At 37.8% G+C, this 12,312-nt stretch overlaps 1 protein-coding gene across 5 annotated transcripts in view; it reads left to right on the top strand.

The window, feature by feature from the left end:
• The window catches only part of WAPL (WAPL cohesin release factor), a 137,712-nt gene extending 127,282 nt beyond the window's left edge, over positions 1-10,430 (top strand). For all 5 annotated transcript variants that reach the window (XM_082286057.1, XM_082286059.1, XM_082286060.1 and 2 more), the window contains 8 exons: positions 1,160-1,236; positions 2,425-2,600; positions 2,906-3,021; positions 3,704-3,865; positions 5,065-5,272; positions 6,437-6,525; positions 7,530-7,625; positions 7,963-10,430. In XM_082286057.1, the coding sequence (XP_082142183.1) occupies positions 1,160-1,236; positions 2,425-2,600; positions 2,906-3,021; positions 3,704-3,865; positions 5,065-5,272; positions 6,437-6,525; positions 7,530-7,625; positions 7,963-8,028 (990 nt within the window). In that variant the 3' untranslated portion in view covers positions 8,029-10,430. The remainder of the gene's footprint in view (positions 1-1,159; positions 1,237-2,424; positions 2,601-2,905; positions 3,022-3,703; positions 3,866-5,064; positions 5,273-6,436; positions 6,526-7,529; positions 7,626-7,962) is intronic.
• The last annotated feature ends 1,882 nt before the right edge of the window (positions 10,431-12,312 follow it).

Here is a 12,312-nt window from a genome sequence, read left to right as displayed (position 1 = left end):
TTTAAGAATTGCTACTTTGAACCATCAGCTGGGGAAGTGCTGAAAGAGAAAATTGCCCTGAAAGGCAAACGAGTCCTGTCATCAGTTGAGTGCGTAAATGCAGATGGTAAATATTTGAGAACTTGGAAGAAAATCAAAATACATGGTGGTACTTTTGTAGAGTTTACTTGACAGGAATGGTGAGTGTGTTTATCTGCAATGCCTTGTTTTGCCAAGTTTAGTGTTTGTTCCTGGTTTTACTGTTTCTGTTGTGATACCTGAAGAAAGCAGAAGAGCCTTGTTATGTTCTAGCTGGACATGTCCACACATCAGAAAACAGCTGGGATCAGAGTACAGGTTAATGAATCTTGCTGAACACCTTAAACCCAAATTAGAGGGAAAGTAGCTCCAGTGGTCTCTTGTTTTCTTCACTAAAATAGAAGGACGGACTTAGAGTGTAAATGCAAGCTAAAAACTGAGAAACAAGAACCATTGCTGAAGGGTGACTTGAAAATTGTCTTTACCTGTCTTTCAGCAGTGAGAAAAAAAAATTCAGATTAATTTTCTGCTTTTATATTCAATAGATGGAATTGCCAAGCAACAGTAGAAGAGCCTTGTCTAGTGTTAGAATATTCAAATTTGGATGTACGGGTGTTTGTGATGTAGTAAGATCCTTCGGAACTTGGCAGAGATGACAAAATCAAAACATGCCAAATCATGCAAGTCCAAGAGAAGAACTTCCACTGTTTCTCAAAGTTGATTCCAAATTTCAGTCAAGGGAATCAGAGAAGACCTTGTGTGTTACGGTTGGACGTGTAGTAAGCTCTCAGAAGTGGATTTGATGTCAAGTCCTTAAAATACCACATATATAATTGTATTCTGTGTGCACACTTGGGATACTGTAGTCCCAGAATGTGGATTCAGGGTTCTGCTGTGGCGAAACGTTCTGCTGCATGGTTTCTGTGCTTCATCAGGGAAGATGGGTTTATCTTCAGTGCCACAATTACTTAGAGATGAAAACTCCCAAGGAAATACTGGAAAATGAGAAGTGAAAGTTTACACTGGATAATAGCCAAGAAATGTGGAACTGAATAAAGTGTAGTGGTAGTAAAAGGAAATGCTTCTCTTTCGGGGAAAAAAACCTCCCATTTTTAATACTACTTTCTCCTTCTCTCTTTAGGTAACTGTGCATAATCCAGAAAATCAGAGCTATCTGATAGCATACAAAGACTCACAACTCATAGTCTCCTCAGCTAAGTAAGTTGTTTAAAAAAAAAAAAATCCCGAAAACCCCTAGTTTTGCAAAATACCTCACATGATAAGGAAAAAAAAGAAATGGTTTATGCCGTGGTTTATATTTGGGACGAATAACCCCAAAACTTCCACTGTTGCTTTTCATTGAGTAAAGTTAATGTAGATGGGGGTATGGGCAACTACCTGAGTACTACCAATGTGTAATGCTGCTACTGTTGGGTCTGTAGAAGCTGCAGACTGCGGGTTGAGCTCCTGCTGTACTAAGTAGGAACACAGAAGAAGGTGAAGCGACATTTATTTATTGTGTTTTCATTATGCTTAAGTGTTTACTGGAATGGAGCATAGCAGAATTGACAGTGTAACTAAGAATCAAAATAGTGATATTTTGTTCTGGCATTTCTCCGTGGCAGAGATTCTTGTACAAACACCTCTAACCCATTTATCAATCTGGGTGAGGTCTCATTTGGCTGGCAGAGCCTGTCTGCACCTTGTATTGCTCTTTGTAAGAGAACAAATGCAGCTGAAAGTTTGACTCTGCAGACCTCATTGGAAACATGATTTCACAGTTATAGGTTAGCTATTTGGAGTATTTCTTTAAATTAAAACAAAGCAAGCCACAGTTTAATATGTTATTTAAACCAGTATATATTTCTGACACTTCAGGTTTTGTTTGTAATGGAAATCAGTGTTGTGGTTTAACATGAAACTAATGTTATGCAGTAGAATCGTGCCTGTGGTCTCTTAGTGTTATAAGATTAAGATTTTACTGCTGGGAAGTCATGTGTCATTCCTTACTGAGTGGAAATAGCTCTGAGAACAAGAGAACATGCTGGTAACATTGTCAGAATCATGTTGTATCTTGATGGTCGGAGGATATGAGAGGCTGGGTTTGTAAGAAGAGGAGATATCTTTTCTAAGACCACGTGATGAAGCTGGAAAGGAAAATTAACTAGCCCTTGAAATATCAAGCTGATAAAGCTCTGAGATTTCCAGGTTTTTGTTTTCACAGTTTTCAGTTGAGCTTATAAAAGATTTTGTAGGTGATAAGTTTATCTCTCCCTACAGACTGGGTATCAGAAAAATTCTGCATAAAGCTCTGTGTTTAAGGTTTTTTTCCTTGTGAAACAAGTATAAAGGTGGAATGCTCTGTATGTTGTAAAGATAATTTTGTTCTGCTCCTTCTCCCTGCAGAGCACTGCAGCATTGTGAGGAGTTAATCCAGAGATATAATCGTGCTGAAGACAGTATCTGTTTACCAGACAATAAGCCTCTGCCCCACCAGAATGTAACTAACCACGTGGGTAAAGCAGTGGAAGACTGCATGAGGGCCATCATTGGGGTCTTGCTCAACCTGACAAATGATAATGGTAAACCAGCAAATTTTTTGCATATTCTGTGGTGAAGTGTCAAATATACCATGAGTGTATATATTTTTCTGTATTGATTATGGCTTTTCAAGTCCAGTATAATAAAGCAGTTATGCATGGTAGGTGCCCTGAGTAATTTGTCTTTGTAAGCTGCGTGAAGAATTGCAAGTATGAAAAGTTCAGATGAGGGCTTGGGCTGAGAGGGGCTGGTTTGTCATTAGGGCCAGAAGGTTTTTATTAGGCTGCTTACCATTATGAGTGTGAGTGTTTTCAATATTGAGCCTCTGACCTCTCTTTGTTTGCAGAATGGGGTAGTACAAAAACAGGTGAACAAGATGGTCTGATAGGCACAGCGATGAATTGTGTGCTTCAGGTTCCAAAGTTCCTACCTCAAGAACAGAGATTTGATATTCGGGTGCTGGTAAGTTCTTGTGCTTGTTACATCAACAGAAAATGGTTTGCCTCCTTCTTGTGCATTGAGCTGCTCTGGTTCCTCATTAAGGAATAGTTTCCCCTACAGTTTTCAGTAACCACATGTATACCTAAAGTGAGGTACTTAAAGTTTCTGTCAGGATTTTGTGGGTTTGACGGGTTTTTTCCCTGTATTTGGTGGGAAGAAGTGCACTGCTTGATGAACAAAGAGATTTAGCTAAGTAAGTATGTGAATTACTAATTTTCAAACATCTTTTCAGTTGTGGAAAAATTGAGTTAAAGGCTTTTTCAGATTTACCTCAGCATATATAAAATGGGTCAGAGTGGCCTAAATAGCAACAGTGAAACTGTGTATGTGAAGGATCTCTTAAGAACATAAGCTGAGGGTTGGATACCTGAATCCCTAACCTGTAAATGAATCTTCAGCTCCAAAAATGTTTTAATGTTCAGAATTGGAAAAACAGAGATTCCTGCATAAAAGTTCTCCTGTACAGGCATCTCTGTTTTGCCTTGTATTTCATTAAATCCTGATCCCTGTCTATCAGACTGTTTCATAAGTTGTGTATTCTCAGAAAGATAAGGCCTGAAGATGTTTATCTGAATAGATGTTTTTTGCTAAATTACCTTTTTTTGCAATGTGTGTAATCCTTCTTGACTTTGCAATCTTGCAGGGATTGGGTCTGTTGATCAATCTCGTCGAATACAGTGCCCGGAACAGGCACTGCCTTGTCAATATGGAAACATCGTGTTCTTTTGACTCCTTGTGTACGGCCGAAGGAGACGAAAGCCTAAAGATAACTGGACAGATTGATGCTGTTCAGGCTTTAGTGCAGGTGAGAAGTGTTTTCCTGCAGTAGGTACCATTTCTCACTATCAGACTGGCAGGGTTGGGAAGGGAGAACTCGGCAATGAAAGAGTGCCAGTTTTTCTGTTTAGCATTTGAGGAGTGGAGCAGACGTAGGGGGAAGATTGCTGCTCACAATCCTGATTTCTGCAGTACTGTTCATTACAGAAACAGCCTCCCTGGTAAAATACAGTGATTTACAGACATCCAGTAAAACTTTTCTTCCTATACAATTTATGTATAGTTTTATTGTTCCTAGATTATTTACTTTGACTTCTGTTCTAAATCAGCTGTAAACAACTTTTCTTTTACATGCTTTGCTTCCATAGATTTTTTTGAAGTCCTATGTTTTTGGGAGTTTGAAGCTTTAAGTTAAAAAATAGGATCATCCTTTATAAAAGCAGTAAAATACAGATGTAATGATTATGGATGTGAAACAGCATTCTTAAGTTGACTAGCTTATTAAAAAAAAAAAGAAATCCACCAATAATTTTGGTGACTGAGTTTTACCATGCAAACTAAAATGAAAAAACTGTAAGAAAATTAGACTTCTTGTTTCAGTGGAGGTAATTTTATGGATGCTTTTAACAGTTGTATTTAACTTTGTGAAATAGCTGTCCAGCAGCAGACAAAAAAAATCAATAAAAATAATAATATTAAAAATCTTAATGTATATAGCTTGGCAAAGCAATATTTAAAACTGGTGGTTGTATGGTTTGGAAAACAATTAATGAGGAATAAGTGCACAATATGAGATTCCTGGGTCATTCACATTCTTGCTAAGTCATTTTAAATTACTCCTTCATATTTTTGCTCTAAGAAAACCAAGAGGGGATAGTTAGCATGAAATGAAAATGAAAATTGGTAGAGAACAAAAATGGACAGGAAATTATGGCAGCTTTTAGTCTTCAAGCCATGTCTCAAGGAAAGTGATTAAACATTTATGATGCCCAAGTGGAGCCTGGCAAGTGGTTCAGCACCAGGGAGGGAGGCTTTGCTGCGGAGCACAGCACTAGTGTTGGGCCAGATTATATTTTACTTTGAAGAGGAAAAGCTTATCATTAAGAAAAGTGTTAAAGACTAATTGTATTAAGGGGTAAATTGTGAACAGAAAATAAACTTGTAAGTATTAACTGAATGTGTTCAGGGTTTAGTTTCTAACAAATTCTCCTGGAATTCCCCCATTAGCTGTTCCTGGAGTGTGAGCGAGCGGCACAGCTGGCCGAGAGCCAGACAGACGAGCTGATTAAAGAAGCTCCCACTTCTCAGCATGATAAGAGTGGGGAATGGCAGGAGACAAGTGGGGAGATCCAGTGGGTCTCCACAGAGAAGTCAGACAGTACTGAGGAGAAGGATAAGAAGGAGGAAGATGATGAAGAACTTGATCTTAATAAAGGTACGTTGTCTGGCTGTGATGAGCTCAGAAAAGGCAAAGAACAGTACGATAGAATAAAATCCCACCTTGTCCTCTGCTTCCTGTCTACATCCAGTCTTTTGGGCTGAGATTTCCTCAGTGTATCCCAGGTGAAACTGCTGCAGGCCATAGGTGGGAGCCATTTAGATCTGAAACATGAGAAGCAAAGGAAGTTAGGCTACTTTTTGTTTTTAATAGTACCTTTTATCTGTTTCTTAAAAAAACCCAAAAGAAACAAAATCCCAAACCTTTTTGGGACACTCCATGTACAAAATATTCTGGAAATGATGGCTTTTAGGCTGTTCTCTTGTTCTTCTGGAATAGTCCTTGAAAGTTACCTGCCTTCGTTTTGTTTTCTAGGGTTCTTGTTTCAAGCTACTTTAAGGGTTGGGCTTTTTCCCCTCCTCTCCCTGTTTGCACTTGTGCCTCTTCTGTCCCCACCTGCTTTGTGTCTGTCTTCTCACTTCATCAGTGGTATCTGAGGTACCTGTGTAGTGCCTTGATGTGCTGCATCTTTGGTAGTTTGTTCTGGGAATTTGAGTATCTCTGACCTGTTACATAGTTTGTCTCTGGAAAATGAGTCTGAAACATCATTCCTTCTTGTTCAATCCTCTGATAGTAGATGCAGTGTATTACTTTAATAGTTTTTTTAACCTTATGTTAGTAGGTGTAGTATATTACTTTTTCCAGCTTTGTATCCTTGTGTCTCTTTGTAGCTCCATCAGTTGCTGTCTGCAGTTATTTGTAGTTTTTCCCAAAATGCTGAGTCATCAGCAAAAAATGCTGTGCCTGTTATGCTTAATACAATAAACTACCCTGGGGGGAGTCTTAAAGGCCTGTAGCATCACATGAAACATTTACATTGGTAGTTTGGTGTGTTCAGCATACAGTTTGCACATTGAAATGGCAAATGACAAAATACTGTGCAGCAGAATGAGTTGAAAGTGAATTAAGACCATTTTTTTTGTCAAGAATGTGCTACTGAGTCAGTAAGTGTGGTGTTTCCTGATCTCTGAAATCTCAGTCCAAAAGCTCGTTTTGCTTGAGAAAAAAGTGTTCTGGGAAGTGATAATGAAAGATTGTCTTTGCAGCAGTAAAAGATACCAGCTGCTTAGAGAGTACAATACACTGTTGTCTCTTTTACAGCTCTTCAGCATGCTGGGAAGCACATGGAGGACTGCATTGTGGCCTCATACACAGCCTTGCTTCTAGGCTGTCTCTGCCAGGAGAGTCCAGTAAGGAAATAAGTTGATCTTAAGTCCAGTATAATCTTTAATGAAGTGATAATTTGCTGTATTGAAAGGGGTTTATGAAATTTGGCTTCAGTGTGAACAAGTACATTGGTGAAGCTGCACTGATGTACACAGCTTTGGGAAAAGTTGCCAGAGATATTCCATCCAAAACAAATTCTCTGAACATCACTGTGTTTATCAAAAACAGTTGGAATTGAGTATTTGACCTCTTTTACCTCTCTCCCCTTACTTGTAGTCAGCAGAAGAATTTACTTTGGAAAGGCAGAGGAAAACCGGCTAAGCCTGTTCCTTCTCAGTAGTTTTAGTAAGCAAGTTACCATCAGACTAACTTATTATCAGTCTGCTTTAATTTTTTCTTCCACTGAAGTCACATGAACTTGTGTATGTTCCTATTAGTTCAAGATAATTGTCTCAGATTGGAAATACGTAATAGAAAGCTGAAGTTAAAAATATGGAACTCCAGTGGCTGAGAACTCAATAATATGTTCACATGAAAATGAGTTCAGACCTTCAGGCTTGTCTGAATTTACCATGGTGGCAGAAATGGTCTTCGAGGTGCTGTTCTGTGCCTTTGGACTCATCAGTGTCCGTAACAGTTTTAGTGTTCATAGTGAGACTGACAATAAGATCAGTAATTCTCAACCCTTTGCAGTTGTAAAGGGAATGATCTCATGGGGGGTTTAGTTCTTCTAGGTCCTGGGGAGGTCTGATAGTCCTTTTTTTTTTTTTTTCTTTTTTCTGTTTTTTAGGAAAAAGCCTCAACAAACCAACAGTGAAAAATTATTTTAGCAATTGATTTCTAGAAACATACACACAGTAGAGATATGAGTATCGCTTGAGAGAGACTTAAATCATAAAGATGGTACCAAAAGCCATCTTAATAATGCTGTGAATTTACTTGTCTTAGTGCATCTCACATGCAGAGTATTATAGTTCTGTGTCAGAAAAATATTTCCCAAATGTAAAAAGATTGTTTTGTTTCTTAGATCAATGTGACTACTGTGAGGGAGTACTTACCTGAAGGGGACTTCTCGATAATGACCGAAATGCTCAAAAAATTTCTCAGTTTTATGAACCTTACTGTAAGTAATACATATTTTAAATTGATGTATGTAAATATTTTTGTTATTTTGTTTTCTGTTAATATTTAATGCATTTTTAGAAGCATTAACATTTTTCGGTTTGTGTCTTCATAAGAGCACGGGCAATATTCTGTTTTTTAATACTGAAAGCCCATTTGTCTGTCATTGTATTGTGATTGGTCAGGAAGATACTTCTGAATTGTCTGCCTGAACCTACTTGCTTTTACTGACACATAATTGTAAATACTAAAATTCTGAAAACAGAATAGCTCTCAGATATTTGAAGGAGGTGCTACAAATGCTTGTTTGTTACTTGTGTTTTCTGTTGCATTTCCAGTGTGCTGTTGGAACAACAGGCCAGAAATCTATCTCTAGGGTGATTGAATACTTGGAACACTGCTAGATACTTAACTTCCGCTGCAGGCACTCTAATGCTGGAGCTACCCTTAGACAAAAGAAGAAGTCATGAAAGAAGTCCTTGAAGGATATACCAAGAGCATTCATCTGTGTCATTCGTGTTCGGATTTTTAAGGCTACCTGGTCTCTTAACCATGCATTCAGCATTTTCTAAAAGACAGTTACTACATCAATCTGCAACTATCAAAAATGAGGGGAAAAAGGTTCTGAGGAAAGTAAATAAAGAAACCTTGCTGTTTATGATGCAGTGCAGTATTTAAATATTTTTGGCAGGGTTTACCCTCCCTATCTTTTTTTCTTGCTTTGTTCGTGACAAGTTTCAAGGGGAAAAACTTGCTGCTGATAGTGCAACTGCTGTTTACTGTTGAGCCACTGTTTCATGCCAGCCAGGTGCAAAGGCAGCTTAGCTACTGAGGTATCAAACAAATGTTCTAATAAAGAAGTTCTGGACAGCAGCACCGCTCCTATCTGAGTTTAATTTGCTCTTGCTTTTTTATTACGAGATTATTCCAAAATCATAAAATATAAATTTTTAAATACTTTTGTGATTTTAACTACTGTCTATATTTAAAATTTGTTGGAATCCAAAGAGGCGAGGATTGGATAGTTTATTTTTTATACTGTTTTGATTGAAATTAGGTCACTGAACTATTTGTCAGTTCTAAAACTCCCATGGCCCATGTACTGTAACCAGCTAGACCATAATGCTTTGTAGTTCCAAGAGCATGCAGACCCATAAACACACAAAACCATTGAGGGTACGTTATCCACAAAAGGAATAGTGACTGTAAAAAGTTGTGCCCTGTTTAAAATGCAAATGAAATGAAGAAAGAAAAAAAAAAATTTAAAAAACACTCAATCCCAGGGTAGTTTACACTTCTAATAAGCAAAAACTTTGAAATGCTGTTTTAATTTGTTTCAAGGAAGAACTCAAGGTGTGTTTTATAATGTTGAATACAAAGAATTTGGATGCTTTAGGGGGAAGAATTTTAAAGAAGCTAAAACACCAATGGGGATTAACGGTTCCAGCTGACATAATCTTTCTATTTCATCCTTCTGTAGTATGACAGAGTTGAAATGCATACAACAAAAAGCCTTAAATTGCTGATATAGCTAAGATTTTGTTCAGTCTGAGGTCTAGTTCACAGCAAAGCATTGTGTTTGAGGACTTAAGTGGAACAAAGAATCCCAGAAAATACATGACTTTTTTAACAATTTTTTTCTTGCACTCACTATTCAGACCAACAGAATTGATTATTAATTATTTTTATTAAGGTGGTCTTGAATATTTGCAGACTGTTCTGCGATCTGCTTCGTTGACATTTTTAATACCTTTATAGGTAGTTACATCATGTTACTCCATTGAATTTGTAAAACTTGAAGCCATAAAAATATTAGTTCTATGTATAATGAGGGGGAAATAACAGGAAATCTAACCTGCTTTTAGATCTTGTGTTATCTCCGTGTATAAAGTTAAGAACTTGTGCTTTTGTATCAGTGCCAGCTGTAAATTTTTTTACATACAGTGGCTGCCTTCTATGTCTTCCTATTTTTGATAATGCAGATTGTTGGGAATTCTGTAAGGAAGTAACTGATTAATGGCAAAAATCTTACGTTGGTCATATTTTTTTGCATTTTCTCTCATCACCTTCTAAAACTTAGTGTATCAGTGTAACTTAGAAAAGTTTTTGAGGTTGTATTCCCCTTCCTTAAAAAAAAAAACCAAAACAGTACTGAGAGAGGGAAAAAGGTGTATGTAAATGATCTGCATCAGGAGGAAATTAGTAAATATTTGGCCCATCTAGTTTTCGGATTTTAGAGATTTTCACATACATAATGAGATTTCAAATTGTCTATGTAGTTTCCTGTGGAGAGATGGCAAGAGAAAAGAAGATGCAAATGTGATGATGGGGGAAAGCAGGGACAACTACCTTTCTTTGTTACACTGGTAATTGTTTGGGAATTGATTTACCTCAGTGTTTAACAGGTTTTTTTTAAATGTAACTAATTGTCAAGCACTGACAAATGCAGATTTTTTTTTTTTTTTGAGGGTGGGGGGAGAAATCACCCTGTGAACTGCAGTGCATTTTTGTGTGTTAGACCCTCAAATAACTCTGCATTAAAGGGTACTTGAGGCCAACTTGCAAATTAAAGTTTTAAAGTAACTTTTTTTCCATTGTAAATATTTGTGTAAATACTCTCAATTGGAAATTAGAACAGTAGAGTACTTTTCTGAATCCAATCCTATTTTTATTTTATACAGTATTTCTCAGCTGTGATCTTTGGAGCAAAAGCCAACGGCAGGAAAAATAGTTTGTACCAGTTTCATGAAGTATGTCTTTGGGTTTTTGTAAATAATTTTAACTCAAATAAAATTGCTACTTTCAATACATATCTTGTCTTTTAACATGCAATAAACCACTCCTCTGAGTGATTGCAGAAAGAAGGCAGTGTCAGGTAAATTGCTAAAAAAAAAAGTGGTAAAAAAAAGGGTGAAAAAAGTAATAGTGGAGCATCCTGAAGGTAGTGCTTTGCTTTTCACCTCTGTGTTGGGAGAACAAAATTCAGTGCCTGGAGCTGAGGCTGTGGTCAGTCTAAACAGCCAAGGCTGGAAATTTTCTGGAGATGATGTATTGTGCCTCTTGATGCATTTTGGAGTTCTCTGCACAAGTTGCCATTGATCTTTCAGTAACAACTCTCGGGGCTGTAGTCAGAATAACATAAATGTGATAGAGCACAGGGAAAATGTGCTGATTGTTCTTATGTGCAAAGTTCTTATGGTGAGACTTTTCACATCATGGGGGGTGCTAATGGCTTAAGTGAAAAGGGAGGAAATTTCCATGAGTGGTGCTCTGTTTCTTGATTAATATGAATGATGCTTTAATTTCAGGGTGGATGTTTTCCCATGGATTTTTCCTTAATTGGTGCAACTAGATATGGGTACAATATGCAATAATTCATGAACTGTAAAGCAAGTTGAATGTGATGTGTTATCCCATTGCCACTTTGAACAAGCAGCAGCTGTAAAAGAACGTTACTGGAGTTTGAAACATGGAACAGTGTGTTATTAGTGTGTGGTACTCTAAGAGGCAAATGCAGCTTTATGTAAGCAAATGTTTAAAAAAAATCTGGTAAGAATATTTCCTCCTATTTTGTTGGTAGTTATGTAATGGACGCACTGTGTGTGAATGCTCAGGGGTGACATCAGCATTTTCAGATTAACAGGATAATTGTGAAGCTTCTACAGAAGACTGGGGAGTCCCAGCCTTTCTCATAAATTATTATCCTTTCAATCTGGTTTGAAATGCTTGATTTGCATATGAGGAAGTGATGTGGCCTGATGTGTATGGCACTGATTTATCTCATTTTTCCCTTCTGGACATCACTAAACAGAAGCCAAAGTGTACTTGGTTATCTGGGGCTATAACCAGGCAAGCCCATGTGGCTTTTCCGGTAAAGTTTCTTTCCATGAATGTGGTACTTCTCTTGTTTAAAGAGCATGGAAAACCAAAAATGTGAATTTGAGTTCAAAAGATAAAGAGGACTTAGGTAACTGCTATTCTTCTGCATCAAGCCTGCCCTTAAAGGATGGCCCATTAATTGGCTTTTTGAAGGTAATGAGATTGGAATTTGCCCTGAATTCTGCTAGCCAAGTGTTTTCAAAACCAGGCCACTGTAATTTTTGATGCTGCTGCTTCTCTTCCTCTGTGTAATGTTAATTTGTCTTTGGGTAAAGGACACTACTGGATTCTTTTAGCTGTGTGGAACAGAAGCCTTTCATACATATTCTTTTTTACTTGCCCTAAAGGTCCCCTATCTAAGGGACTGTAATTTATTAAGATGTTTGCAGCATCAGTAGGTTCAGATAGTCTTACTGTAAATAAAAGTGAAACCATTATAAATAATGCAACTGCTAGGAGTCCTTACCCAAGGGTGGATTGGTTTACTAATGCCACAGGATCTTTATTCCAGCTGTGGAAACTGAACTGAATGTGCAGCTATATATGCCCCAGGTTGCCATGTTTGGTACGGTACAACAGCACTGTGGTGCTGCAGAGGGGCTGTAAGGAGCCCTGGGAGCAGCAGCTCTTGGGAGGAAAGGGAGCTGCTCTGGAGAGAGCCTGACATTTAAGAGGCAGACGTGTCACATCTCTCACCTACTGTCTTTACACTGTATCTCCACACTGCCTAACCCGCAACTTGAACTTCGATTCATCACTTTGGAGAAGTAGAGGCCAAAGACTTTCTCTCCACGTGTGGAAAGCCAGAT

This window comes from Coloeus monedula, assembly GCF_965178545.1.
Source record: "Coloeus monedula genome assembly, chromosome: 8".
NCBI lineage: Eukaryota > Metazoa > Chordata > Aves > Passeriformes > Corvidae > Coloeus > Coloeus monedula.
Note: the sequence above shows the minus strand (reverse complement) of the source record. Positions and strands in the feature narration are given on the sequence as shown.